We start from the raw sequence: 27688 nt of genomic DNA, 5'->3' as shown, positions 1-27688 counted from the left end.
TATTCATTCTTTTATCTAATGTTGTCCATGCACCAAATATAAAGAAAAGCATTGTCTTTGTTTCTAAGCTTGTTGATTCTACCAATTCATCTGTAGAATTTACTCCTACTTTTGTCTTTGTCAAGGATCTTCAAACGAATGAGACATTCGCTAAAGAAGAGTGTCGTGAAAACATGTATATTTTCAATAAAGATCCAGCCTCCAGTGTCCTAAAGCCAAAGTTTGACCATGTCACTAAAAGTGTTCTAAGTATATCCAAATGCAATAAGCCAGATCTTTCACATTTTTGTCCTGGTCATTGTAGTCGAGTCTTTATTGAAAAATTAATGTCCAATGGTTTTCTTTCAGAGTCTGTTCCACCTTCATTACTGAAGGACAAAATGTATCCCAGTTGTCAGGTCTGCAAGAGTCATATATTTCCCTTTCATCAAATAAATAAAAGAGCTTCCATGCCTTTTGAAATAATATATTTTGATGTTTGGGGCCCAACCCCCAATCCTTCCTCTTCTGGAAGAAAAAACTATGTATCCTTTATTGACAGTTTCTCTTGCTTTATCTGGATATTCTTTATGAAACATAAATCAGAAGTTTTTTTTATTTTCTGTCATTTTCATGCCTACGTTAAAACTCAATTCTCCCAAAATATTTAAATTATCCAATGTGATGGAGGTGGTGAGTATTCCTCCAAAGAATTTTTAGATTTCCTCCAAGATAATGGGAAACATCATAGAGTTTCTTGCCCATACACTCCATAACAAAATGGAATTGCTGAACGTAAACATAGACATATTATGGCGAGTGCAATGAGTATGATGCATGGTTGTAACTTGCTTATTAATCTTTGGACAAAACCTTTTCATACTTCTACTCATGTGATAAATCATTTTCCCATGCCTATTCTTGAAAACCAGTCTCCTTATTAAGTTCTCTTTGGTGTACATCTTGATTATGATGAGTTACGAGTTTTTAGATGCACATGTTATGTACACATTGATAAATCTATGAGAACTAAATTTCAGGACAAAGCCTCTATATGTCAATTTGTAGGTTATGCAGATGAACACAAGGGTTACAAGTGCTATGATCCTACCAATAAGAAGATTAGAATTTCCAGAAATGTTGTGTTTGATTAAAATAGTTTTATGGGAAATAAAGCAGACCACAATCATGAACATATTGACGCAATTGCTAATTGGTAGGATCCATAGCTCAATGCTGAACTTATTTCACATGTTGCAGAACATACTACTTTGGCCCCTGAAAGCATACATGGTGAGACAGTTTCAGATGATGCATCACAAACAGAATGTCTGAGATACAAAGGTAATGTCTATACCAGGAGACCCAGAGAGAAAACAAATATACCTGTTGGAGAACACGTGGCATTGTCTAATAACAGAGAGGCACCAAGATGATTAGGCAGGATAAGGCATCATATTGAGAAATGGGTTAGTTATGATAACTTTTCTATGGATTTTCAGATTTTTCTAACCAAGATTGAAAAACACGATGAACCACTTGGTTTTTGTCAAGCTATTCAATCCAACAAATGGATTGAAGCGATGAATGAGGAGAACGGGGTACTTTATGAGTGTCAAACATGGGAGATAGTTGGTCGTTCTCTAGATAAAAATGTTGTTGGCTCAAAATGGGTATATAAGATTAAATATAAACCGGATGATAGCATTGAACGATACAAGTCACGTCTTGTTGCCAAAGGTTTTACTCAAGAATACGGTCAAGATTATGATGAGACATTCTGCTCAGTGGTGAAAATGGAAACTATTCGCATTATACTTGGCCTGGCAATTGAACATGGGTGGACCCTTAATCAGCTTGATGTTAAAAATGCATTCCTTCATGGGGATTTTAAAGAAGAGGTCTACATGGAGCAGCCTCAAGGTTATGGAGAGGGAGACCCAAAAGAATATGAATGCAAATTAACCAGAGCTTTGTATGGTTTGAAGCAAGCCTCCAGGTCATGGTTTGAAAGCTTCTCCTTAGAGATTCAGAACCATAGTTTCTTTCATTTCCAACTAGGTCATTCTCTATTTATATATAGGGATGGTACTACTATGATTTTCTTACTTATATATGTTGATGATATCGTGATCACTGGTAATGCTCCAGACCACATTCAACGAATTAAGGTTTTATTGAGTATGTTGTTCAAAATGAAAGATCTTGGGGAACTGAGATATTTTCTTGGTGTAGAGGTGGACAGACAGGATGAAAAAATGTCATTAACTCAACACAAATACACTCTTGATCTTCTTGTTAAAGCAGGAATGACAGTTTACAAACCTTTGCCTACACCTAGTGTTGTCAACCAAAAGCTCAGTATTTGTGATGGTGAGTTATATCCTAATGCAATCAAGTATCGCAGTTTAGTAGGTATGTTACAATACCTTACTTTTACTAGACCAGACATTGTATATTCTGTTAATCAAGTATCCCAGTTCATGCATGAACCGAAGACTGGTCACATGGATGTTGTCAAACACATCCTTCGTTATCTAAAAGGCATGGTGGGTGATGGACTCACATATATACAATCTTCATGGGAGACACAAAAATATGACATATTGGCCTATACAGATGCAGACTGGGTAGGGGATTCAGATGAGAGGAGGTCTGTTTCAGGATACTGTGTTTTTATTGGGAGAAATCTTGTCTCATGAAGTAGCAGAAAACAGAAGGTTGTAGCAAGATCTAGCACAGAGGCAGAGTATAGATCTATGGCAGCTACCATAGCAGAAGTGACCTGGATTAGGCATCTACTTACAGAGATGGGAGAGGATATCTCAAGTTTGACACTTATGTGTGATAATAAAATTGTTATACAAATTGCATTCAATTCTATCCATCACAGTCGGACTAAGCATATTGGGAAATATTTTATCAGACAAAAGATAGCCGACAAAGAGATTGAACCGGTTTATGTGTCTTCAGAACACCAAGTTACTGATATGTTCACAAAAGGTCTCACAAGTCACCGTTTCTGGTATCTGAAGAACAAGTTGCACATGGTTCACTCCCATGCACAACTTGAGGGAGGGTATTAGAATATGGACCGGATATGGATCCAATAAAGGATCCATATCATTCATATCCATTCACGGGTTTTATATTCTAATGTAATATGTATTACTAATACAAGGTACTTTTGTCTGTGTAAAAGGTATTGTAACCCTATTAAGTCTAATGAAAGATTATCACAACCATTAAGAAAATACACAAAGGTTGTCGATTCCCAGAAAGTTCTCTTCTTCCTACTTACTCTTTCTTGTATTTGCAACAGAGCATGTCAGTTCATCAATAGTTTTATCACTATCAGCTATTTCAGCAATTGCAACATGCGCTTCAGTTACTTTACAATGTGACCTTAACATAGGAGTCATAAATGAAGCCGCTAATTCATGGTTATGATCACTGATTAAAGTATGAACTACATATTTTTCATTCAGAAGTCCTCTTAACACCATTCTCGCTGGACAAGCATATCTTGAATCTGACTTGCTCCTTATTGGATTTCCACTTGACTTCTTTCAACCTTCCTTAGAACAAACATATGTCTTTCTCACAACGACACCCTGCGCATTTTTTACCAAGAATACCTTCTAACACTGAAGCCAAGTTTGAAGGCATAATCATTGTAAAATTTGTATGCAGCTTCCTTATTATTAAACTGCACTCCTTCTATAGGAACAAAGTCAAGTGTACTGTCATGATCGTCTACCTCATTATTGAATTATATTTCTTTTGCTGGAACATTCAAGTCAAGAGTGAATCCAATGCCTGCACCCTTCTTATCATGTGCATCATTAGTGCACATGTTCACTTCTTCAGGTGTGTCATTAGTACAAATGTTCACTTCTCCATAACTTTTCAATGATTGAGATACATCATCTTTACTACGTCAGCACATATGTTTACTATGATTTATTCAAGGTGCATATAACAACGGATACCGATTAGTTTAGCAAGTCAAAGAAATGATTGAATGAATCACAGTATAAAAGCAACAACGATTTGTTATTTGCTTATACTATGCATCGAGTTGTTATTTACCATGTCAATAAAAGAAATGATTTATCGTATATGTGTGTTGACGATTGCAATTCACGTGATGTCGATTTAATTATATCTACGACGTTGTGAAGCGATTTCAATAGAAATCGCTAAATGAGCAGTGATTTGAATACGCAAATCGCCACTACAAGCGCACAATAATATAAATTCTGCACGCAAATGTTTTAAAACCATACTATAAATATCTTATAAATCTCTATAGAAAACACATAATATCTTACACATCAATATACATATTGCATAATATATTACAAATCGATACGACAATTCAGCATAATAGATTACAAATCAATATTAACAAACAAAACAATATCTCACAAATCGGTAGTATGTTACTACAACCGCGATTTGTGATACATTGCATATACTGAGTGAATGTACGATACCGGATGGGGTAGAGGCCCTTCCTCGCATCTGTAACCAAGCATTCTTGTCAACAAGTCCCAGCATCCTAAAAATATCTTTAATTTTTCAACTGTCGAAAATACAACATCTACCTGCAATAACAAAACAATGCCTTAATGGCACTCATGATGACATACGTTCTTCAACAATAACATGATGACATGGAAAGGTACTCACGATGCCTTAATGGCACTTGTTGGAATGTTTGCGCATCATTGTTTTTTTCCATACTGCCTAATGAAAATGAAGAAAAAGAGAAGACTGTAAAAAGAGATGGCTGATAAATCCCCCTATGACGCTCACCAATGATCGAACCAGTCGATTGATTTATAGTTATCTCCACGAGGTAGGAATGAACCCGAGAATGTTTTGTAACACAAGGCAGGAACGAGAAGGCGACAATGTGTTGTAACACAAGCTAAAAACAAAGGCGATAACCGGGACTCGCGGGAATATGCAAAGCTATTTATGGGAGGACATTTCAGTCAAACACATATCTATCTTACGGGAGGATATTTTTGTCAAACGCATATCTATCTTTTTATATGTTATTTATCTTTTTTACGTGTTATTTTATTATAAAATCATCATGGGTAACATTGGCATATGAATTATCATGGGTCCCAAGATATTCCTCCATACACCTTGAAACACACAAATCTATCTTCGGGGGAGAACATACAACACCCTCCCATCAGATCCTGTCAAAGAATGGGATGAGGGTTTAGGGAGAAGTCAAAGTTGATGAAGAGAAAGGGCAGAAAGACGTTCCATGACATGTCCACTTACCTGTCGCCTATGAATCCTTCGATTGATCCAGCCTTTTCCTTCACCCCTCGTGAACAAGGGCGCCCTCAAATGGACAAGTGTATGGACAGATGTGACTCCCTCCCTCCACCCTTTTGTTCATGTTGTTCTTGTACAAATGTACAAACAAACCAGTAAAAAAAATTGAAAAAAAGGCACAAATTGCAAAAATTGCTGGCACCCCTCCATCTGAAGTTTTGCACACCATGTTGCTGCCTATTTTGGGAAAGATATGTTGGCGTATCTGCAGAATCAAACACAAAAAGCATACCTGAAGATGCCATGGTGTGTGATTGCAGATGCTCGGTGTTCTCCTCATTCGGTCGACACCCACGATGAGCCCAGGCCTTAAGTCGACGGTGAGCAGGACCCTATACCACGTAAACCTTATGTGGTCTTTAGGGTAAGCTAATAGCTATGAATCTCTCATCATCTTCATGGCAGCCTATCCCCTTATATAATGGGAGGAAGAAGTAGTTATGTGAATATGGTCTCTTCACGTTCACGTAACTCCCACCCACTAACACCCCATTATGTGGCCCACTAATAGTATCAAACCGGGTCACCTAATGGGTTGGACCCAGATCCGTTGTGTTCAACATTCTTCCACTTGACCCATTGATACCAAAAGTGCATTAAATCGAGGTTTATTCTATTATCTCAATTTAATTCTTTATGTGGGTTCACATTCTACCCTTTATCATAAAAATGAATCATATGAGTCATGGAGATGAACACTCCTTTATGAAATATCATTTTTTTATGTACTACACTATAATTCACCTTCAATGCTTTAGCATGTTGAAAATAACTTTATGAATAGGTTGGTCTCTAACCTATTTTATTGGTCCTTTCATATTGTTATTTTGTAATTCTCTCTAACCAAATGAGAGATCTTGTATGCAAAATCAATAATACACAAAGCTATAGATAATCAAATTCATATACATAAATATAATTACATAATGTATTGTCATACATCAGAAGAAATAAAAAAAAACCATCCCCTTTACATATTGGGAATACAATCCCGGTGCTAGACCTTTAGTAAAGGGATCCACAATCATTTTCTTTGTTCCAATTGTATCAATACATACTAGATGATTCTTAGTCATTTCTTTAACAATAAAGTATTTTAACTCCATGTATCAACACGAGGTTAAACTCTTGTTGTTATTTGAAAAGGACACGGTTGCTTCATTATCACAAAAGATTTTTAGTGGTCTCTCAATAAAGTCTACAATACCAAGACCTATAATAAAGTTTCTTATCCAAATGGCCTGTGACGAAGTCTCGTATAGAGTAATAAATTCTGCCTTCATTGTATGAGCAACAGTGGTAGACTGATTTTCACTTCTTCATGAGACAACACCACCTGCTAGTAAGAAAATGTATCCAGTAGTGGATTTTCTACTGTCAATACATCTTCCTAAGTCCGCATCAGAGTATCCAACGACCTCTAGGTGGTTAGCTTTCCTGTAAGTCAACATATAGTCTTTCGTTCCTTGTAAATAGTGCATGACCTTCTTCACTGTCTTTCAGTGCGCAATGCTTGGATTTGACTAATATCTACCAAGAATTCTCATAACAAACGCTATATCAGGTTGACTGCAGGTTTGCATATACTGCAAACACCCAACTGTTAAAGCATATGGGACAACTGCCATTAGAGCCTTCGTAATATCATCCTGAGGACAGTCCTTTAGGCTCAATTTATCCCCTTTCACTATGGGTGCCAAACTAGGAGAACAATTCTTCATTCCATATATTTTAATAACCTTAAGGATATAGGATTTCTGAGAGAGGCCAAGGACACCCTTAGTTATGTTACGATGAATCTCGATTCCAAGGATATATGTGGCCTCACCTATGTCCTTCATATTGAAATGAGAGGAAAAAAAAATCTTTTGTTTCATGTAATAAACTCAAATCATTAGTTGCAAGAAGAATATCATCAACATATAAAACCAAAATTATGAACTTACTCCCACTAGTTTTTATGTAAATGTACTGATCAACAATGTTTTCAGTGAGTCCAAAGTTCATAATTACCTGATTGAACTTTTTATACCACTGACGAGAGGCCTGTTTAAGTCCATAAATTGACTTCTTCAATTTGCAAACTAAATTATTCGAGTCATCTATTGTTTCATATATACCTCCTCATCTAGATCCTCATTAAGGAAGGCGGTTTTCACATCCATTTGATGTAGCTCTCAATCAAAATGAGCTACAAGCGACATGATTATTCTTAACGATTCCTTAGTTGAGACAGGAGAAAAAATCTTATTATAATAAATGCCCTCTATCTGTGTGAAACCTTTTGCAACAAGCCTAGCTTTGTACCTCTCTACATGACCTTTAGAGTCGGTTTTGGTCTTATAGACCTATTTACAACCAACAGGTCTGACTCTATCAGGACAAGGTACAAGATCCCACACTTGGTTCTTTGCTATAGAGTCAAACTCTTCTTTCATGGCATTGATCCAATGTGTTGATCTTTTACTTTCAATGACTTTTGCAAATGTGAAGGGATATTCATCAATGTCTATGAAATTATTAGACTCTTGTAAATATACCACATAGTCTGGATGAATAGCGGATTTCCTGATTCTCATGGACCTCCATACAAATGCTACAGGTGGTTCAAAATGAGCCTCTGTATCCTGTTGTTGTTGTATATCTTCATCAACAACTGAATCTATTTGGGATTGATGTTTATTGATCAGACTTTCTCTTATATTATCTAAAGGGATAATGATAGAAAGAATCAAGTCTTTATCCTTAGCAGATGTGAAACCTGAATCCTGCATTTTTTTAAAATCAATATTTTGAGACGCATCTATCCCAACAGAATCACTTTTCAGAAATCTTGTTTTATCTATTTCCACTATCTGTGGTGTATGAGATAGACAATAAAACCTAAAGCCCTTTGACCTTTTTAGATAACCAATGAAAAATCCACTATTCGTCCTAGGATCAAAGGCTTTTATATGTGGGTTATACAACTTAGCTTCAACTGGACATCTCTATATGCGCATATACGAAAAAGAAGGTTTCCTACATGTCCGTAACTTGTAAGGAGTCTTCTGAACAACCTTAGTAGGAACCTTATTCAAAATATGCATTGCAGTTCTAAAAGCTTCACCCTATAAGGTCAAGAAAAGGTTTGAGTGATTCAACATCGTTCAAACCATTTCTTTAAGCGTATGGTTTCTTCTTTCAGCTACATCATTCTGGTAAGCACTACCAGACATGGTATACTGAGGTACAATTCCTTTCTCTTTAAGAAACCACACTAATGGCCCTTCTTTTTATCCCCTCTTAGTAAAATGACCAAAATATTTACCACCTCTATCAGACCTGACAACCTTAATAACTTCACCGGGTTTTTTCTCTACTTCTTTCTTGAAGTCCTTAAAAGCCTGAAAGACTTCTGATTTTTTAAATAATAAGTAGAGATACATATATTGTGAGTAATCGTCTATAAAGGTGATAAAATACTTTTCACCCGTATAACACGGTGAAAAAGGGCCGCACACATCCGTATGCACTATCTCCAACTTTTCATTGTTGTATTTGGCATATTTCTTATATGTATTAGACTGCTTAGCCTTTATGCAGTCAACACATGACTCTATATTCATGAAATCAAGGGATTCAAGGATTTCCTCTTTCACAAGTCGTTAGACTCTTTCTTTTGAGATATATCCTAACCTTTGATGCCAAAGCAGATAGGATTGATTATCCTTTAGGTCACGTTTATTGTCAATTATTGTATTCTCAATGGAGTGAGATTTTCAAATTTGGAATTTGGTTCTTAATCGATACAAATTATCACACATGTATGTAGTACCTATATTCATTGAATTTTTCATAATAATAAGCTTGGAATTTTCAAATTTAAATATAAAGCCAAACTTATCAAGTTTTGAAACAGAAATCAGGTTCCGACTATAGGATGAAACATAGAATATATCGACCAAATCCAATATGAATCCCGACTCCAACACAATTCTGCAGGTCCCAATATTCTTGACATGCGAACACATCCTATTTCTTGAAAAAATGCTTCTTTCATGCTCTGTTGGTTTCCTCTTGTTCAGAATGCTTGCAAAGAGTTGACAATATATACCATGGCACCAGAATCAATCCACCAACTGTGCAATGGAATATGAATTAAATTGCACTCATAAGAAACAAATAACTCATTACCTTTATTTTTGAGTCATTTCTTATACTTTGAATAGTCCATCTTCTTATATCCCTTCTTCTTGTAGAAGAAACACTTTATAGAAGAGCCTCTTGGTTGAGATTTAGCTTTTGCCTCAGAGTTTGAATTTTCCTCAGTGACTTTCTTCTGATTCTTTCTCTTGAATGAGTTTTTCTTTGGCCTTGACCTCTGTTTATTCTTATGAGAGGCCATATGTGCACTTGACACCCTCTCACCCTTCAATCTCTCATCTTCTTCAACACAGTTGGCCAAGAGGTCATTAAAAGACCATTTATCATTATTTGTGTTGTAGGAGATTTTGAAGGGTCCATACTCAGTAGGTAACAAGGTTAAGATCAGATAGACCAAGAAGGAGTCAGAGATGGTGAATTTTATGTCATTCAGTTGAGTTGCAATATTCCTTATTTCTAAAATGTGTTGTCAGCTGTGACTATCACCATTATATTTCATAGACACTAATTTGGACATGAGCGTACTGGCCCTTGTCTTATTAAAAGTGATGAATTGAGCCTCAATGACTCCTAAAAATTCATTCACTATCCTGCAATGAGGAATAACACGTCGAATATTCTTAGCTACTCTTGATTGTAGAATGAATAGGCTAAATCTATTCAAATGCCCACATTTCTCAAAGGAAGCCTTCTGATCGGATGTACTCTGCTCTGTAAGAGTGGGAGGTTCATTAATTCTAAGGGCCAAATCCAGATCCATATAGCTCAAAGTAAATAACACAATTTCTTTCTAATCAGAAAAATTTGATCCGTCTAACAAGGGGATATTACTGAAACCATTGATAAGGAAGAAACTTGATACAACAAGAAACGAAAATAAAAAAACATTAATATTATTGCTCAGACGAGACTCGTGTTGAAAAAGTAAAAGTGAGGCCCTTTATTTTCACATTTTCTAAGACAATCATAGTTAAGCCATTATCGTTCCACTTTGGTGAAAACGACAATACTCATAGTTGATATGTCTCTTAAATTCTCAAGGAATTGACTTCAGTTGGTGAAACTAGCAGATCATGTAACCAGAAGCAATTCAATACTGTACCTTTGGGTACGAACATGCTTCATGGGCTGAAATACACATCTACTATTGCACCCAGTGTGAATTTGAAACACAATGACCTACCTTTGGGTAGAATCGATGTTTCATAAATTTACACACAATCATAATAACAAATCTTAATACGGTCTAAAGAATCCTTAATCAACACAACTCAGATCACTTTGGTGATCACATGAGTCAGTCAATCAATATCATTTACTGAAAGCATATTCATATTATGAAGTATACTTATGCACACATGTAAATGCATGTATATTCATGACAAAATAAAAGATCATGCTTCAACTAATATGCATAAACTAATTGTCATGAATTTAGTCATAATTCATGCTTAAAAATTTTATTCATAACTTAACCAACATATAATACATAAATTAATATGCATAAGTCATGATTTCTTAATAATGAATACTTATAAAACATGAAAAATAACAAAAGCAAGCTCTTATGGGTAAAATTTGGGGTTCTCAAGTAGGAACCGATCTGAAAATACCCTGAACTGATCTAAAATAGCCCCAAACCGGTCATCAAAGGGTCCAAACCGGTTTTGAACCTTATGAACAGATACCAAGTATGAACGAAAGTTCATAAAACCCTATAACCGAATGAGAAAATCCCTGTATCTACATGAAATTATGAAAAACAAGGTCTCTACCTTTCAGAACCAGTGGAAAACAGAAAAGAATCGGTGAAAAATGGCTTCAAACCGGTCTCAAAAAGGGCCATATCAGTGCCTGATCTGGTTCAAGTGTAAACTGGACCCTGTTACGAATCCAAATAGGATCCAGGTCTGACCAGATCAAAGAGGATTCGGGTCAGACTCGATCCAAAAGTGGATATGAGTCATCCAAATTAGATCCAGACCCAAATACCTAATGGGTTTAGATCATAACCCAGTCCAAAAAGTTTTGGATCTCAACCCAATTCAACCAAATTGGACCAGACCTGAAACCAAACGGGTTTGGTTTTGATCCAACCGGGTCGAATCCGATCACCAACCCGAACTTCAAATGGATTCGGATCAGGACTCTGCTGACGCATGGGTCCGACCTGGTTCAAATAGGATCCAGGTCTCACCCGGTTTGAACTGGACCTGGGCTTTCCGAATCAGACCCAAAACCATTATGGATCCGGGTAAGATCCAATAGAAATGACAGACCCGATCCACTCAAAATGGGTTTGGATCGAGCCTGTCACCGGGTCGGAATGCTCGGTCCAACCCGGGTTACCCTTCAACTAAAAGTTTCATTCAGCTTCTGAGAAACCAAAATGTATCCAGTTTCTCATAAACCGAATGACCTATCAGCGATCCACGTTTCCAAAGAGCAATAACTGGTGACCCACATCGCCTGAGTGGCAGCTAGAGGTCACCGACACTGGCGGCCTACTAGCCATCAATGTCAACGTCACCGACCTCCGACGAAACCTCTATCGACCGAAATCTCAGCCTGACGACTGAAGAAAACAGGGTTTTCAAAACCCTGGTTCTGGTTGTCGCATATTCTCGGATGGACGCTGACGATACGACAAAAACATCACCCCTCCGGCAACGTTCTACGGCGACCTTGGTGTCGGTCGACCTCCCTGCAACCCAACAATGTAGGTAAAACCCCTCTTTCGATATTCTGTATGTATATATATATAATATATATATAGGGTCGCCAACGCTCCAATCTCCATCGGCGTTCAGCTGTCGGGAATGGTAGTCACCCCACAGTGACAATTGCAGTCGATCGATGACTCACGTCCTCCCACGGCGACGAGTAGTCACCTCATAGGATGAGTCTGTCGCCGGTGAATGTTGTCTCCCCCACATCGATGCTTGTCGTCTACCGGTGACCCACGTTGCCCCACGACGACTGGTGGTCACCGATACTAGCGCATGGTCAAAGGCCCACAAACTTAGGTTTGGGGTTTTTGGCCACATAGAGATCAGCCGATGGTACTATAACAACCAACGACACCGGCTGAGCCGCCGACTATAACAAGCCTATTCACCTCTCCTCGATGACATCTGAATCGACCGGTGAAACATTTATTTATTTATTTATTTTGGATCTACCAGAAAAGCATTGTTGTCTTAGGGTGATAGTCGTCGTAGTTCAGGCGACCTTTTGTGGAATACAGATGAGCCACGTCTCCCCATGACGACAGGCTCAGTCTGTTACAGTCGCCCCACAACAACAACCGATGTAAACCTGCGACTTACGTCGCCCGACGGCGACAGTCGTAGTCGACTGTCAGTGCAAAAATTGCCAGCAGGCCCAAGCCTGAATGATACGCTGAAAAAAATGCTTGACGTACGCGCAACAGAAATGCGCAATGTGGGCCCATAACCCAATGTTGGCGTATCTGAAGAATCAAACACAGAAAGCATACCTGAAGACGCCATGGTGTGCGATTGCAGATGCTCGGTGTTCTCGGCAGCCGGTCGATGCCCACGATGAGTCTAGGCCTTAGGTCGACAGTGAGCAAGACCCTATACCAGGTAAACCTTATGTGGTCTTTAGGGTAGGCTAATAGCTATGAATCTCTCATCATCTTCATGGCAGCCTACCCCTTATATAATGGGAGGAAGGAGTTACGTGAATGTGGTCTCTTCACGTTCACGTAACTCTCACCCACTAACACTCCATTATGTGGCCCACTAATGGTGTCAAACCTGGTTACCCAATGGGTTAGACCCAGATCTGTTATGTCCAACAAGATACATATTTTCTTTTTTCATCGCCATATATTTTTTTCCTTTCCGGACATCGGCATTCAAAACTAGCCTAGTAAGGCCCGTCACGTTCGGTTGGATCATTCAAAATAGCTTTCTCATTCTAAGAAAGCTATTCTAATAGCCCATGTTCAACCGAACTTTAGATTTCAGGCAACCCATCATGAGATTCTAAATCTCACGGGTTGCCTTGAGATTTAGAATGAGAATGTTCCAAATCCAAATCATTCTCATTCTAAATCCCGTCGAGTTGCCCTGGGATCCTGTTGGTGATATTCACAAGTCGTCCCTACCACATGTTCCGTCTGAGTTGGATCCAAAACTAGTGTAGTAAGGCCATGTGAGATTTAAATCCAAGTATATGAAATTGGGTATGGGTCCATTTGTAATGTAAGCCAACCGATTTTATCTTTTTCCGTGTAGAAAAGCAATAGCTAATGCATGTCTCATTGGATTTAGTATCAGAAAATCCAAAACTAGGTCTAGAATGAGCCTATTATGACACTCAAGTCACATCCCAATCTAGACCAGACCCCTTTTACTTACAAAGGATAAATTAATAGGCCAGGCATGATGTGGTCCATATATGAACTGTTTGCGTTATTAGGATTGGTCAAGGATGCGAATAGCAGATTTTGGATTAGTGACTAACTGACCCGACCCACTAATTTAGGCTGGACAAGTGCTTCCTATGGGTGTTTGAATGGGCGGGACACAGCATCCGCAGGACACCCTCCAAGTGGGGCCCACGTGCACCCATGCAAACGTTGGAAGCACGGACAGCGTGAACGGTGCGTCCCACGAACGTTGTTTTGACTTCCCGCCTTGTTCCGCCCTATCCACGGAACAAAGTGGGATGGATGAAAGTGGACAAAAAAAAACGCGTTGGGGTGTATATCATGGCTGGGCTCCTTAAAACTCCAATTTCACTCTTAATGGAGTCAATAATCCAATCTTAATAATTAATTTTGTTCAGCAAACTAGGTTTAATGGGGTGGGTGATGATGGAATTTTTCTTTCTTTCTTTTAATGTTTACCTTTTTCCAAGAATTCTAAAATCTTAATGTTTAATACAAACGTTCAGATACAGTGTTCATCTTTGCACTTGTCCGGCCATGAGGTACAAACATTTATTTTTTGTTGTTTTTCATGAAATTAACCTTACAGATGTGATATGTATCTTTGGCTTAATGTCCAACGGCTCTTGTAGCATCTGATTACGACACATTAACACAGGTTGTTATAGAGCTTCAAAAATTAATGGTGTACAATATGCGAGATCTTCACCAACGGGGGCTCTGCTTGTCTGGTAGGAGCAGTTAGTGCAAGTCAACTTGTGTTGGGACGGTGTAGGTTCAAAACCCAATGGTATAGTTGTATGACTTTCAAAAAAAAAAAATATACCAGATCTTCTCAACTCGTGAAAATCATATTTTTTCTTCCAAGAAGACACGATCCAATAGCAGATTCCTAGCATTTGGAACATGCTGAACAAAAATCTATGAAGCCCGGTTGGGCCAAAACAATCTGCACCTATGATTTTGAGGAGAGAGAGAGAGAGAGTAAACATGATGTTTTACCAGCATCTCACCCACAAAAACTTTATTTAAACAACCATGATCAATATATGCCATTTTACAGAAAATGGCCCAACGATTAACCGTGTGAAGGGGATCAAATGAAACAACAAACTGATACAAAGAATACAAATACAAACTTCCCTCACAAAGAATAAAAGAATACAAATACACAAGCAGGTAGGTTTGGAACCCCACCTGCTAAGAAACCATATTTTTTATCAATCATACATTTAAAAACTAGAGAAACAATGGATGAGGCATTAAATTTCTTGGATGCCTATGTTCCATAGCCACCACCCGGCTCACGGCACTTCTCCTTCACCTTTAGTTTTGCATGGCAAACCAGATTAGGCAAAAGAGTCTACAGTGGATCAGGACCGAATGATAAACCAGATGGAACTTGTTCAACCCAAAAAATTGCTTCATTTGATTCTCAAATAACCAGAGTATGGAGGCCAAACAATTAAAAAGGTATTGACCATTAAAATCCTTTCAAAATCTTATCCAAAAGGATTACCAGCAAGAGATGCAACAGTATTTGGGACAGACTGCTGTGGACCTCCAGCTGCTGGCTGCTGATCAACCCCAGGAGGAACCTGAGCTACCACATCACTGCTAAAGCTTCCCACGACCGGTTGACTGCAATGACACCAAAATGCATCAAAAGCTGCTCGTCTAAATGTGTGTGCGTGTGTGTGTGTAGCTTTGGACTTGGATTTGTTTTTATACCACACAAATAATTATGAGGCCGAAGACTTCAGCACAATTAGGCTAAAGAAGTTCAGAAAACTGCAAGTTCTGACTCGAGCGGTTCTATAGAGGGTATCCTCAGCTGAATCCAATTATCATCCAAGACAATCCATGAAGAAAATGTCTTATATTTTGATCAGAACAAGCACATGCATGGCAGAGACAATGAACAAAATAATGCACTTCAGCTATACTGTAGACGGTCTTTCAGAAGATTGTTGAGTTTTTTGCCACTTGTATAGTTTTAGCAACCAGCACAACATAAAATTTTGCTTAATGGCTCTTCACCTCGAAAAAATTATGCAGCGGAAAAGAGACCTACCCCATAGTTTGCAAGTTGTTAGGAACAAGTTCAGCCATGTAAGCACCTAAAGTTTCAAAATATTTGTTAGCACATATTATTGAATGACATTCCAAATACAACAATTTGAAGAGAACATTCTACCGGGAGCCAGTGATACTGGAAGCGTCGGTGACTGTGATGGCATCCATAGAGGAGCAGGTGTACCAAAGCTAGAAATGCTCATGTTTGGCAATGCTCCTTGCAAAGATGACATGGAAGGAAACTGCACCAAAATGACAAAACCAAACGAATCCATACATAAACTCAGAAGAGCAATTAGAAATGTAATTACTAAATAATCAAAATGGAACACATAGTTGTTCTATACAAGCATAACAATAAGCTTTTATAGTATAAAAAGATAAAACAATTTCTGCAAATATGGCGTATCTTAAATCAAATGCATGATATAACACATAATTGAAGTCTGTTCAATACATTTTCATACATTATTTACTCGCATACTGTAACACACGTCCCTCAAGAAGTTCCCAAATGACAAAATATATAGTATGACACTGCCATAGCATCGAGAATGAAAGATGACTGATGAATTTCTGCCATTACATTGTGTTTACCCTCCACCTATTTTTATTTGGACGGCATAATTATCTATCATATGTATAAGAAACTGAGAAAGACACCTAAATTGAATACCATACCGGAGTGACAGGACCTGGGGCTGGTTCAGTGGTCAGATCAAATGGATTTGTGGACTTTGAAGATTGTGGAAAAGTGGACATTGGCTGCAATAACAGACACTTTGTTACTTAAAGACTCTAAAGTTAACACTTTAGAAACAGCAAAGAATCGCTAGCATAAAATTACCATTGCAGCAGGATAGTGCCCACCAAAATTCAGTCCAACCTGTGGTCCAGATTGCCAAGCAGAGACTGGAGCAGGTGCCGCCGCATAGAGAGTAAAAAGATCCTGTAGAGTATTTTCCAACGTAAGAAATTTACCTATGAAGTCACAACATCATCTTTTTGCCAGGGTAACCAAACTTATTACCTCAGGAAGTTCTAGTCTAACAATTTTCTTTGCATCAACAGCATTGAGCTCTGGTGCTGCCCCTTTAGTTTCTTGAGTTTGTACGGGAGCAACTTGTGATGGTTCTGTTGTTTGTGTGGTTAACAGTGTTTGTGCATTAGGCACAGAAATTGAATCCCAGGGCTGCACAGACACAAGCTTAAGGGTAAATGCATATCAGTTTAGAAGAATTAACATCCAACAGGTTTCTCTGCATAACAGAAATAACATATCCTCGTACCTGGCTGTTTGGAACTCCAGTAACTGACTGGGGAATGGGCGCATCCATGGGCTGACCATCAGCCCCAGGGAACAGAGATGGCTGTTGTTGCTGCATAGCTTGCCACTGCCCCCCTGAAGTAGTGTTGATTAAAGAATCAACAACACCAGCAGGCACTGTAGAGATGTTTGCAACTGGTGTAGTAGTTTGAGCTGACAATTGTTCCAATACAGATGCAGGTGAAGCTGCATTTGAAGATGTTTCAGCTGCTTTTTCATGTGAGGAATTGCCCAATGATGCCCACTCATCAATGCCAAGTGATGAACTGGTGGGCGACTGAGAAACAGATGGACCGGAAAAAGGGTCATGCTGCACTGCTGCGACTGGAGATTCAGGTTCTGCAGTGAAATCAATTAAGCTTCCTGAGTTTACTCTCTTCAGTTCAGTTGAATTTCCCTCAGTCGAACCCATGCTACTCGAAGATGTTGTTCTCTGCAATTAAAATAAAATCAAAATGAAGTACTTCTAAAAGAGAATAGATATTTTATGCCACCGAGAAGCTTTAATATTTTTTGCATGAAGCAAACAGAACTGCCTTTGAAATAGCACCTGAAAGCCAACAAACAGGGAAAGAAAAAAGATCCTAAGATAATTATCCATATTGCATAAAAGTTCATGCAATTGAAATTATGGTGTTAGCTGACAGAACCACTTCGAGGACGTGATTCTTTAAGTTTTGTCAGGTGCACTGCAGAGGGAACAGATCTAATTGAAGCTTCTACTCTTCATGAATTCATGTTAATACCATAATTTCTTAAAGCAAGCTAAAATTGAAATTTGACTGATAAGAAGCTTGTTCATCTTTCCCCTTTAGAAAGATCATCCATATGGAAGGATAAAAGTTCAGACTGATTCCATTTGTAGCTGAGTTTATTATCAACAATTCTTAGGGAAAGATTCTCCAGGTGCTTTTGGTATGTTCAAAACACTAGACCATTGATCACGCTTGGCTGCCCAAAGCAACAAGTTAAAATCAGAACTTCCTACCGATCCATTCAGACTTCATTTCCCTCTGTGTGTAATAAAGCATCCAAAGTTGTTAGCGATAATAAAGTAAAGGTTACCAAGCTCAATTATACAGATCCTTTGCTCAATATAAAGGTCATCTAGGAAGTACTACAATTGATAAGATGGTAAAACTTGAAAGTATTATAATAAAGACTACAATGTCAGTAAATCCTATAGCTCTCACACACTATGTATCACATAGGAGCAAATATGTGACGTTGATGCTGAAATACTGAAATGGAAAGTGATAGCCTAAAGATTTGAGAAGGTTCAAGAGATAGGAAATAAGAAGCAAATATGAGGAATCATTTGCAAAGTGACATCAAATCTGCCTAGTGAATGGCAAGCAACAGGGAGGAGCAAAAACAAAAAAAAATGTAACGAATGATGATTAAAATTATATCAATTATCAAATCAGTTCATCCAAAACGAGTAAATCAACATAAATATGCAGTTTTATAAGAAGAAAAACAGAAATCATGCTACACGACTCTAATTAGCTAATTTCGTAGTTGTCAGTGTAAGAAATCATGTTTCACCCCAATATGATCACACCTCCATGAAACTTCCCTAGTGGTAGGGAAACCTTTCATGTCCCACTTCCTGAGCAAGTTTCTCACTCTGAGCTAGCACTACTAGTAACCAAGTTCTAATTTAATATATATTTTCCTTTATCAAGAGGTGTAGTATTTATTGGCTATTATGTATTTCACTTGAATAAATTATTTTTAACCACCCCATAATAAAATACACCAGATTGTTTATCCAATCTTATGTTTTCTCCTCAATGTTACTAAAGCTTAATATTTCTCCATTACTAAAGATTAACTAAAATTCATACCGCAAGTGTCAACTGGAACATCATTGCACTTTATACCTCAAGACCTTAAATCCCTCAACCCACTTCTAAACCTAGGTACTCAATAATCATCTCACCCTCCCCCCAACCCTTCAAAAAAGAAAAAGAAAAGAGTAGGAAAAATCTGGAAATAAAGAGGAGGCAATTGCCATCTGAAGAACTAAATGTGTCCAACATGAACATACAAATGAACCCCAAATTTCTGAATATATGCAAGAAACAAGTCAGGTATCCCTACCATTTCCAGTGTTGCCAACATCCAAATGGCAATAGAAACGCTATCAGCTACAAGTTTATAAGCCAAAACACAAAGAATGCAAATATAATTAAATCATGAATAGCTTCTCAAGTAACCGTCGAACCAAAAGAATGGAAGAAATGACCAGTGTGTGTGCTTTTTAAAGAATCTAAACACAACTCTTCTACCAAATATTTTACAATTCTAAGTAGCAAATGATCAAAGCTTATGGAAGGAAACCTACCTACCAGTTTTCACAATCAATTGGCTATGATGCTTTCCTTAATGTATCCAAATGGTGACCGGGACTTCAAATACTCAGCTTCTTCACTCGTGGCCAAATCCCATGTGCTAACGTGAAAGGACTAGAATATGAAGGTTATGACAAAATTAACCCAATCAAAATTATTCAACCTTTTTGCTAACACCTTAGACAGGTAAACATGCCTCCCACAAGATAACATCCATCCTAAGTCATCAGAAATAGAAAACCAAAGAACTTTTGATGCTTTTAGAGAACACCTCATCCACAATGGAGTCTTGACATCTCTAAGACCAAATCTGGTTAAACAGATTTCCTAGGTATCCTTGAGAAAATCATCATGGCCCAAGTTCTTATCAAAATTCCACAAAAAATGAAGTCCCTATAGTCTCCACCCTATTGAAGATATCTCTATTTATATTAGAGGGCAAATGGAGAGATTGCCACCAACATTGTCCAATCCCAATTTCAAGCTGGCATCAAAGCTGAGAAGATTCTTAAAAAAACTGGGAGGTTCAAATCACCAACCTCCTGAGGATGCCTATGATTTTCCACATAATGTTTTAAATAAAATCAGGATGGCACCTCATTGAGAGCAGACAATAGAAAGAATAAAGATGTTCCCTGTCATTGGTTGGTTGAGCCCTGGGATCAGCTTCACTTCCTCTCCATAACCTTCAACTTGATGGATGAAAGCTTCCAAGGTCTACACACTTCTGCAGAATGGTCTGGCCTTGTTTCTTGCAAGGGGAGATAATCCCATGTTTGCAACATGCAAACAACTCCACCTCCAAAAGTAAGGCATTCACGATGTCCTTTGGGGACATTTGATGGCGAAGGTGAAATATTTTACCAGGACATTTTTCCCTTGAGATGAATTTTCTACATAATGTTTCCCAAGCGAAAACTAAAAGCATTTGATATGAAGTAGGAAAGCAAGGGTAACCCCATAGAAAGACATGGACATTCTACTCTTCTGCAAAACGATGACACTAATGGAGAGAATGCAACACAGAAAAGACAAAACGACAAAAGATTTCATAAAGAAAAGGGCAAACAAAATAACATGACCTAAAAGAATGATGAAGATCACATGTACGAGGACAAAAACAGAGGAGCTGTTCATGTTAATTAGCAACCAGGATTCTGAGTATCAAGCAAGCTCTTAACTACTGAAAACAAAGTGCTATTTTGGTGCAAGGAAATACCATTCAGTGACAACTACTGTTATATATCTAAAACCATGTCCGTCATACATCTCTGCTTTTGGGAGATACGATTTACTAAAATTGAACCCTTTAACTCAACCGAAATTTAATCATGATACTTGAAATAGAGAAAAATGATACTCTGCATATTAGTTACATAGCATGTGAAAGGAAGACAACTGCACATATCTGAAAAGATTGTATTATATAACGGCTAGGAGAAAAGTGACCTGTGTAGGAGCAGAACCATCAGCAACCCTGGTATCATTTGATTTTGCTGGATCAGAAACCTGTAAAGGTGGAACATCCTCACCCAAAATATCTCTAACAGGACGAACCACTCGAGGACCGGATATACTTGAATCCCTTTGACGATTGGGTGACTGCTCCTCAGTCCTTGATGGCCCATCAGGGAACCGCCGGTCTTCAAATTTCCTGTTCTGATTACCGTTTCCAAATTTCTCATCTCGGAACCTATCGTCTACAACCTCAAAGCGTGCAGGACTTGTCCTGTACGTGACTTGGTAATGGCTCGGACTTCTTTTACCATCATAACCGTACCTAGAGTTTCTATCATCATAGCGACTGTGTTCAGGCCTTCTCCCACCAGGACCTATTGACGGGCTCCGAGGATCTCCACGATAAGCATCTGTCCTCCTGTTTTCATTTGAAGCCTCCCCACCTCCCTGCACAAAGTACAGTCCCACCTTAAGCAGAAACAAGCAGCTCAGAGAATATATATAACCTACAAAGTTTGTCAAATTCAGAAATCGTTTGAACAAAGTAGATCCACCAACAAAAAAATTTAACAAACCATTTTCACCCTCAGATGCCGATCAGTACCCTTCTCCCCAGTGTATCTTCTGTCCACATAGACATGTTTAATGAAATCCCTGAGCTTATCAATATTACTGAAAATAAGACGTGAGCAAACAGGCTGTCACAGTCAAAACCACACCGTCCACCCCACCCTTTTTGCAATAAAAAAAAAAACAAATAAGTAAAAAGATAGTAAAACCTGCCATCAGGTGCTGAATGACGGTGTAGATCCCATTCTTTAAAATAAATTTCCTTTGCACGCTGAAGAACCATTCCAAGTTAACATTTCAGATAGAAATGTCATAATTAAGATAAACTGATAAAGGTAGAGAAAAGTGCTATAAGTTGGTATTATATAAAGCATACCTCATTTCCACCAGTTTGAAGTGCACTGACTTCTTGTGACGAAAACTTTGCCATGGAAACTGACTTCACACGATGAGTAAACTCACGACTGACAATTTACAATCAGAATAGTAAGATCCATAGCTTGAAAACAGACTCTTTGAAAAACAAATATCACGTCAAGGTGAACAATGCATCAATTGATGTTCATATTGAATATACAATCCAACAAGGATATTGCACAAGGAAATTGTATATGAATAGGATGTATACGTGGAGTTGATGAGACAAATTATTTAGAACTTACTGAATCCCACTGCATGTCATGCAAACAAATGTCCAGAAATTTGTACAGACATACTGTGGTCCCTGTTTTGCATAAAAAGAGTTAGTTTGTGCCACAATATAAACCATAAATATCTATTAATGACTTCTATTGATATTTCCAATTCTTACAAAGACAAAAGTCTTAAATAGAAAATTGAGGAGAAGCAGAAAAGATGGATTGCTTTGGAAATTAGCAAACAAGAAACAGGCAAGATTGACCAGGAAACAGAATGATCAGATGAACCATAGCAATACACCGGCTAACTCATGCTTTTCATCTCCTTTTACCATGCCAATCTTTTTTTCTTCTAAATAAAGACAAAAATCTTTATTTAAGCTGAATATGGAAAATAGTACAAGTGACAAGAAACAAGACAAGAAAGATCTGGAAAACAAGATATCTGTTGGAAACAAAAAACATGTAAAAGGTGAGCAAGATACCAAACAAATTAACTGAAAATTTTCCCTTTATGTTGTTAAACACATGACTAATTGCCACAAAGGCATTTCGTAGTGAAGTATTAATTAGTCCACCAGTTGTAAGGCGTATCTATAGTTATAGGGTGACCTGGATTTTTGTCACAATGTGTTTTTGATGGATAACTTTTAACTCTCTTGTTTTATTACTTTTATTTATGAGTTTGTTTATGGGGAACCATTTGAGTATGATATGAAAGGAGAACCAGGTCCTAAGGGGTTTGGGTCTTCATTCACGATACCCCCACCCGACCCGAATCAATGTGTCAGCTCAGATCGACTCTGGTCAAGCGAATCGATTCGAGATGTCAAGTCGTGCGGGGTATACCCAACCCAGTTACACCCGGAAAGACGTTTTGTTGAGAGAGAGAGAGAGTTTCTTGTTTTTGTGGCCATTAAAAAGGCAGAGAAAGCATGGAGAGAGAGAGAGCTCAGTTCTAAATAGTAATTCATTTTTGAAAAAATTACCATGTGCCATGTAAGTGAAGTTTTTTTTTTTTAAGAAAACACGGTGCGAATACCCATACAAATTTTTAATTATATTCTTAACTGGCATAACAAGAATGCCAATGAAGAAAAAAATTAAAAAGCATCCAAGTTTTTGCACATTATATTATATCCTTGCTTCTGATTTTACAATATTTAGGACAGGATTTGGATTTTAGCATGTGACTTTGAAGCTTATGATATATAATATTGTTTTGTATTATAAAAAATTTATATTTCTTCTGTAAAAGAGGGGGTGAAATCTATGTCCTGAAGGATGGTCATCTAAGGTTCACCCATAGGGATGTGAATGGTTCGGATTCAGGTCGGATCTAGGCGTTAACTTAATGGGTTTTGACTTAATGGGGTTGGGAATCAGATGAAAAATATAAAAACCAAACCTGGATTCATCTAGCTTAAAAACCCGTATTTACACCCAATCAGGTTGGATTTTTAGTCGAGTTTGAATACAAAACTTAATACCAAACCCAGATCCAGATTTGTCTACCAAACCTGCTTAATAGACTCAGATTCGGGTCGGGTATATGGTTGCAACTGAACCGTTTACATTCCTTACTCACCCAGGCCATGCATACAGCTAGGGACCCCGGTCATCTGGGGCTCGCCTATTACTTCTCAGGCCTACGATTGCAACGACAGAAGACATTTCGAGGTGCAACAAAAACATGTCAGCAAGAAATTCTACATGGCAACACGAAGATCGATCTTCACAGACAATGTAATTATGAAAGAATCCAAGATAAATAGAACAAGTATTCCACATATGCCAACTAGTGTTTGTTGAGGTACCATACCCATCACCCAAAATGCATTTCACTAGCATAGGTGAATCACGTATCATGTTTGTCCAAACACAGATGTCAATCTCACAAGAACACACCATTTTGGCCTTGTGTCCCCTGGTGAACACACAGACATGCTCACTTGACACTGATTTGTACAGATGGTTTTTTATTATTTTAATAGTATTTCAATAAAAAATCGTTTTTAAATTTTAGAATATCAAAAATAGGCATTTATTAATTAAAAAATAAAAAATCGTGCCCCCATGTCTGATATTTTAATAAGTTTCGAGATTGCGAGTCGAATCCGCAAAGCTTTGTGACATAAGAGTAAGATCAGAAACTAAAATGATAGCGGCAGATGCTCGTAAAATGGAAATGGGTGGAGCTTAAAATATGAATTATGCAAGAGAATAAGACATTTATATAAACCATCAGAAAGAAAACAGAAGAAAAATCTAACACCAAAATCGGGCATCAATTAACAAATTGCTCGAATCCATTAAATTCTTCCACTGAAACCAACCAATCATTGCATTTATTTCAGATACCACATTCAATTCAAAGAAATCAAGCCAAAATTATTCGACATGTCATCCAATAGATGATAGCTACAATTCAGGATCTGCTTGCTTGAATTCAAAATCTCTTCAAGTAACAAAAAAAAAATCACAATAAAAAAATACAGAGAAACCCACCAGGCCATTGCAATTGATACATTTCTTATTGGCCGGGAGCTTCAAGAGGCCTCGTATGATCTTCTCGTTCTTGTCGTCCTCCTTCAAGCGGTTCGCCATCTCTCCCAATGTCCTGCACCACGCGGCCAACAAAAGAGTACCCCATTACCATCATCCCAGAAAACTAATAATATTCATAATAAGAAGGCAAAATCCCAAAAAAACAATGCCCAAAACCGAAATTGGAATCATAATTCCACGAAAAGACATAAATTTCTCCCAGAGAACCCCGGTTTTTCTTGTTGCGCGGATCTGAATCGAGCTGCATTGCACCAGATCAGCTAAAACCTTGATAATCACCACAAATCGAGAGAGAGAGAGAGAGAGAGAGAGAGAGAGAGAGAGAGGCAGCTGCATCAGAAGACGGAGGGAGCTACCTTGGGTATTATTCAAGCTTCTAATGGCTCCCTGAAGGCCCGTTGCCGAACCAGGATAGCGTCGGATCGTGGGAATGCATACGCAGAGAGAGAGAGAGAGAGAGAGAGAGAGAGAGAAAGAGAGGTGGTGGGGTGTTGTTTCTTTTTATTTATTTTTCCTTTTTTAGTTTTCTTGAATCGACCAACCGAAATTCATGACGGACGATTTTTCACTGGCATTTTATTTCATCCATTTTCATTCAAAAATTCTTTTAAAACGGACGATGTAAGAATTTGTGTGGTGAGTAATCTTCAACGGCCCTGAAAATTTTCAGAAACGCACCCAAACTTTTGATCGTATTCGAAAACACACTTAAGTTTTTTATATTGTTAAAAGCACTTACTTTTTGTCCCGTTAATCAAAAGAGCACTTCTGTCAATTTATCTTGGGTTATCATTAATCCAAGTTGAGTTAATAGGATAAAGTTGTTGATTTACACTAAAAAAATAATTGAAATTTATTTAAAATACACATAAAGTTTTGGCAATAATAAAAACCACGTAACTTTTTGTTAATTATAGTACATATTTAATGGCAACTTTGATAGAAGTGGGTTCTTTTTTATTAACCATGAAAAAGTTTAGATGCATTCTTAATAATATCGAAAACTTAAGTGATTACTTGTCATAAAAAATTTAAGTATGCTTTTGAAAATTTCTCATTATTAAATTATCTTATTTTCAGTACTTTGCAAAAACTCATCTAATTTGCCAACATTTCCGTTGTTACATTTAGCAGCTTGTTTTATAAGTTGCATTACAAAGACATGGATCTTAAATCATTCATCACTTTTGCTTAGTTTAAAAACTGACTAAAATGCCAAATCAATAATCATTTATTGCTTATTTTTTAATTTAATAAAGATCATAAGATGGTGTGTTGATTCGAACACGAAATGTGACACATTTTCACATACATTACGCCTAGGACACAATCAAGAATGTGCCAGACAAGGTCAAACAAGTTTGATCGTGACCCAAGTTTTGGCTGAAAAAAAATTGTGAAGATTTTGAAAAAAATCTTTTATTTTTGGAGGGTTCTTGACCATGTCCGTCATTGAACCCACCTCTCTTATTTTAGCCTATGTCACGGTTACTCCAACTTGCCCTCATGTCGATGTCGTGATCACTTGTATGCTATGCTTAAAATATAAGGAAAATTTTCATTTAGGGACCAACCTTTTGCACCTAATTTAAAAAATAAACCTCACTTTTCTCAATTTCCAGATACTACCACACTTTTCTTGAAAAGAATCAAATAATGACGCCAGTCAGGAATTTAAGCCAGGCTAGGCATATATGCACAATAAAAATGCATAGGCTTCTGGATGTTATAGTCCGCGAAGGTGCGGCCATCCTTGAGCTGTTTCCCGATGAAGATCAGACGCTGCTGGTCTTGGGGATGCCCTCCTTGTCTTGAATTTCGCCCTTGACATTGTCGATCGTGTCGGAACTCTCAACCTCAAGTTTGATCATCTTTCTATTGAGTGTCTTAACGAAGATCTGCATATGTTGATCACAATAGAAATAACGAAACGTGAGACCCTAAACTAGGTTGGGCACTCATAAAAAAAAGAAAAGGATCAAACAAAATATGGTGACGAATAAAAGGGCAACAAATCAAGTAACAAAAGCCATGTCCCCGTGAAACTAAAAATCCAGAATTTTGTGTCTCAAAGAAAAAGAAAAAAAATAGTATGTAGAAAAAGAAACCATGATTGGCCCAAAAGAGAAGATCAATCAAATCCCATATCTCATCCGATCCCATAAGGAATTGAAAAATGACATAGAAAGAATCGATAGATGTTTGGCTAACTACATAAAAAACAATCAGATCGGCATCTAGAAGACGAATTCTTATTAAAAAAAAACTCTAATTAAACCAAATCATAAATCTACCTTTCAACCAAAACCACAAAAAAAAAGTGCAAAAAAATTAATAATGAAATATTCACAACAAACAAACCAGGTAGACCTTTCAAGATCAGATCGACATTTCAAAATGCTTCTCCACAAAATAAGTCATTGCATGCGAAAACTCTATGCAAATAAAAAAACCAGATAACCAAAAAAATAGAAGCAAACAAACACATCTATAAGAGATGGAGGGAGAGAGAGAGGTTACTGGTTTAGGTATTGGGGGGTGGGATTTGGGAATGAAAAGAGTGTTGCCTATCGGCCGCCTTTGGGTCGGGCATCAGTACCCACCCTGACCCAGGCCAGGGTGCTCATTACCCACATATCATGCCCATACCCCCTTAGGGGATTTCTGTGGGTCAATAGGCCCTTGCTTGGTAGTTTACAGACAAATAGTGTCCTAGATTTGGAATTTCTTAAAAGTGATGCCGTTTTTGGAATTAGGAAAAAAGATTGGCCTTGAATGATTTTTT

The 27688-nt window shown here is 37.7% G+C and overlaps 1 protein-coding gene across 1 annotated transcript; it reads right to left on the bottom strand.

The window, feature by feature from the left end:
* Window positions 1–15411: 15411 nt before the first annotated feature.
* LOC149828653 (uncharacterized) lies at window positions 15412–25336 on the bottom strand. The gene is made up of 13 exons (XM_090017110.1): window positions 25260–25336; window positions 24844–24955; window positions 22360–22421; window positions 22074–22161; window positions 21907–21968; window positions 21703–21799; window positions 21119–21574; window positions 17275–17745; window positions 17016–17177; window positions 16833–16934; window positions 16667–16750; window positions 16100–16227; window positions 15412–15550 (listed from the first exon to the last, which is right to left on the bottom strand). The coding sequence occupies exons 2-13, from the start codon at window positions 24940–24942 to the stop codon at window positions 15412–15414; spliced, it is 1950 nt and encodes a 649-aa protein (XP_089873236.1). The 5' UTR covers window positions 24943–24955; window positions 25260–25336.
* Window positions 25337–27688: the final 2352 nt, after the last annotated feature.

Source organism: Nuphar pumila, chromosome 9 (genome assembly GCF_984573655.1).
Source record: "Nuphar pumila chromosome 9, dmNupPumi1.hap1.1, whole genome shotgun sequence".
NCBI lineage: Eukaryota > Viridiplantae > Streptophyta > Magnoliopsida > Nymphaeales > Nymphaeaceae > Nuphar > Nuphar pumila.
Note: the sequence above shows the minus strand (reverse complement) of the source record. Positions and strands in the feature narration are given on the sequence as shown.

Bases quoted from the DNA above. Each gene is read 5' to 3' on its own strand.
- LOC149828653 (XM_090017110.1), bottom strand. From the start codon at position 24,942: ATGGCGAACCGCTTGAAGGAGGACGACAAGAACGAGAAGATCATACGA. The intron at 22,422-24,843 runs GTGGGTTTCTCT...TATGCAAAACAG, and splicing joins GTATCAATTGCAATGGCCTG to GGACCACAGTATGTCTGTAC. The intron at 17,178-17,274 runs GTACGAGGATAT...GTGTCTGTGCAG, and splicing joins CTGGAGTTCCAAACAGCCAG to CCCTGGGATTCAATTTCTGT.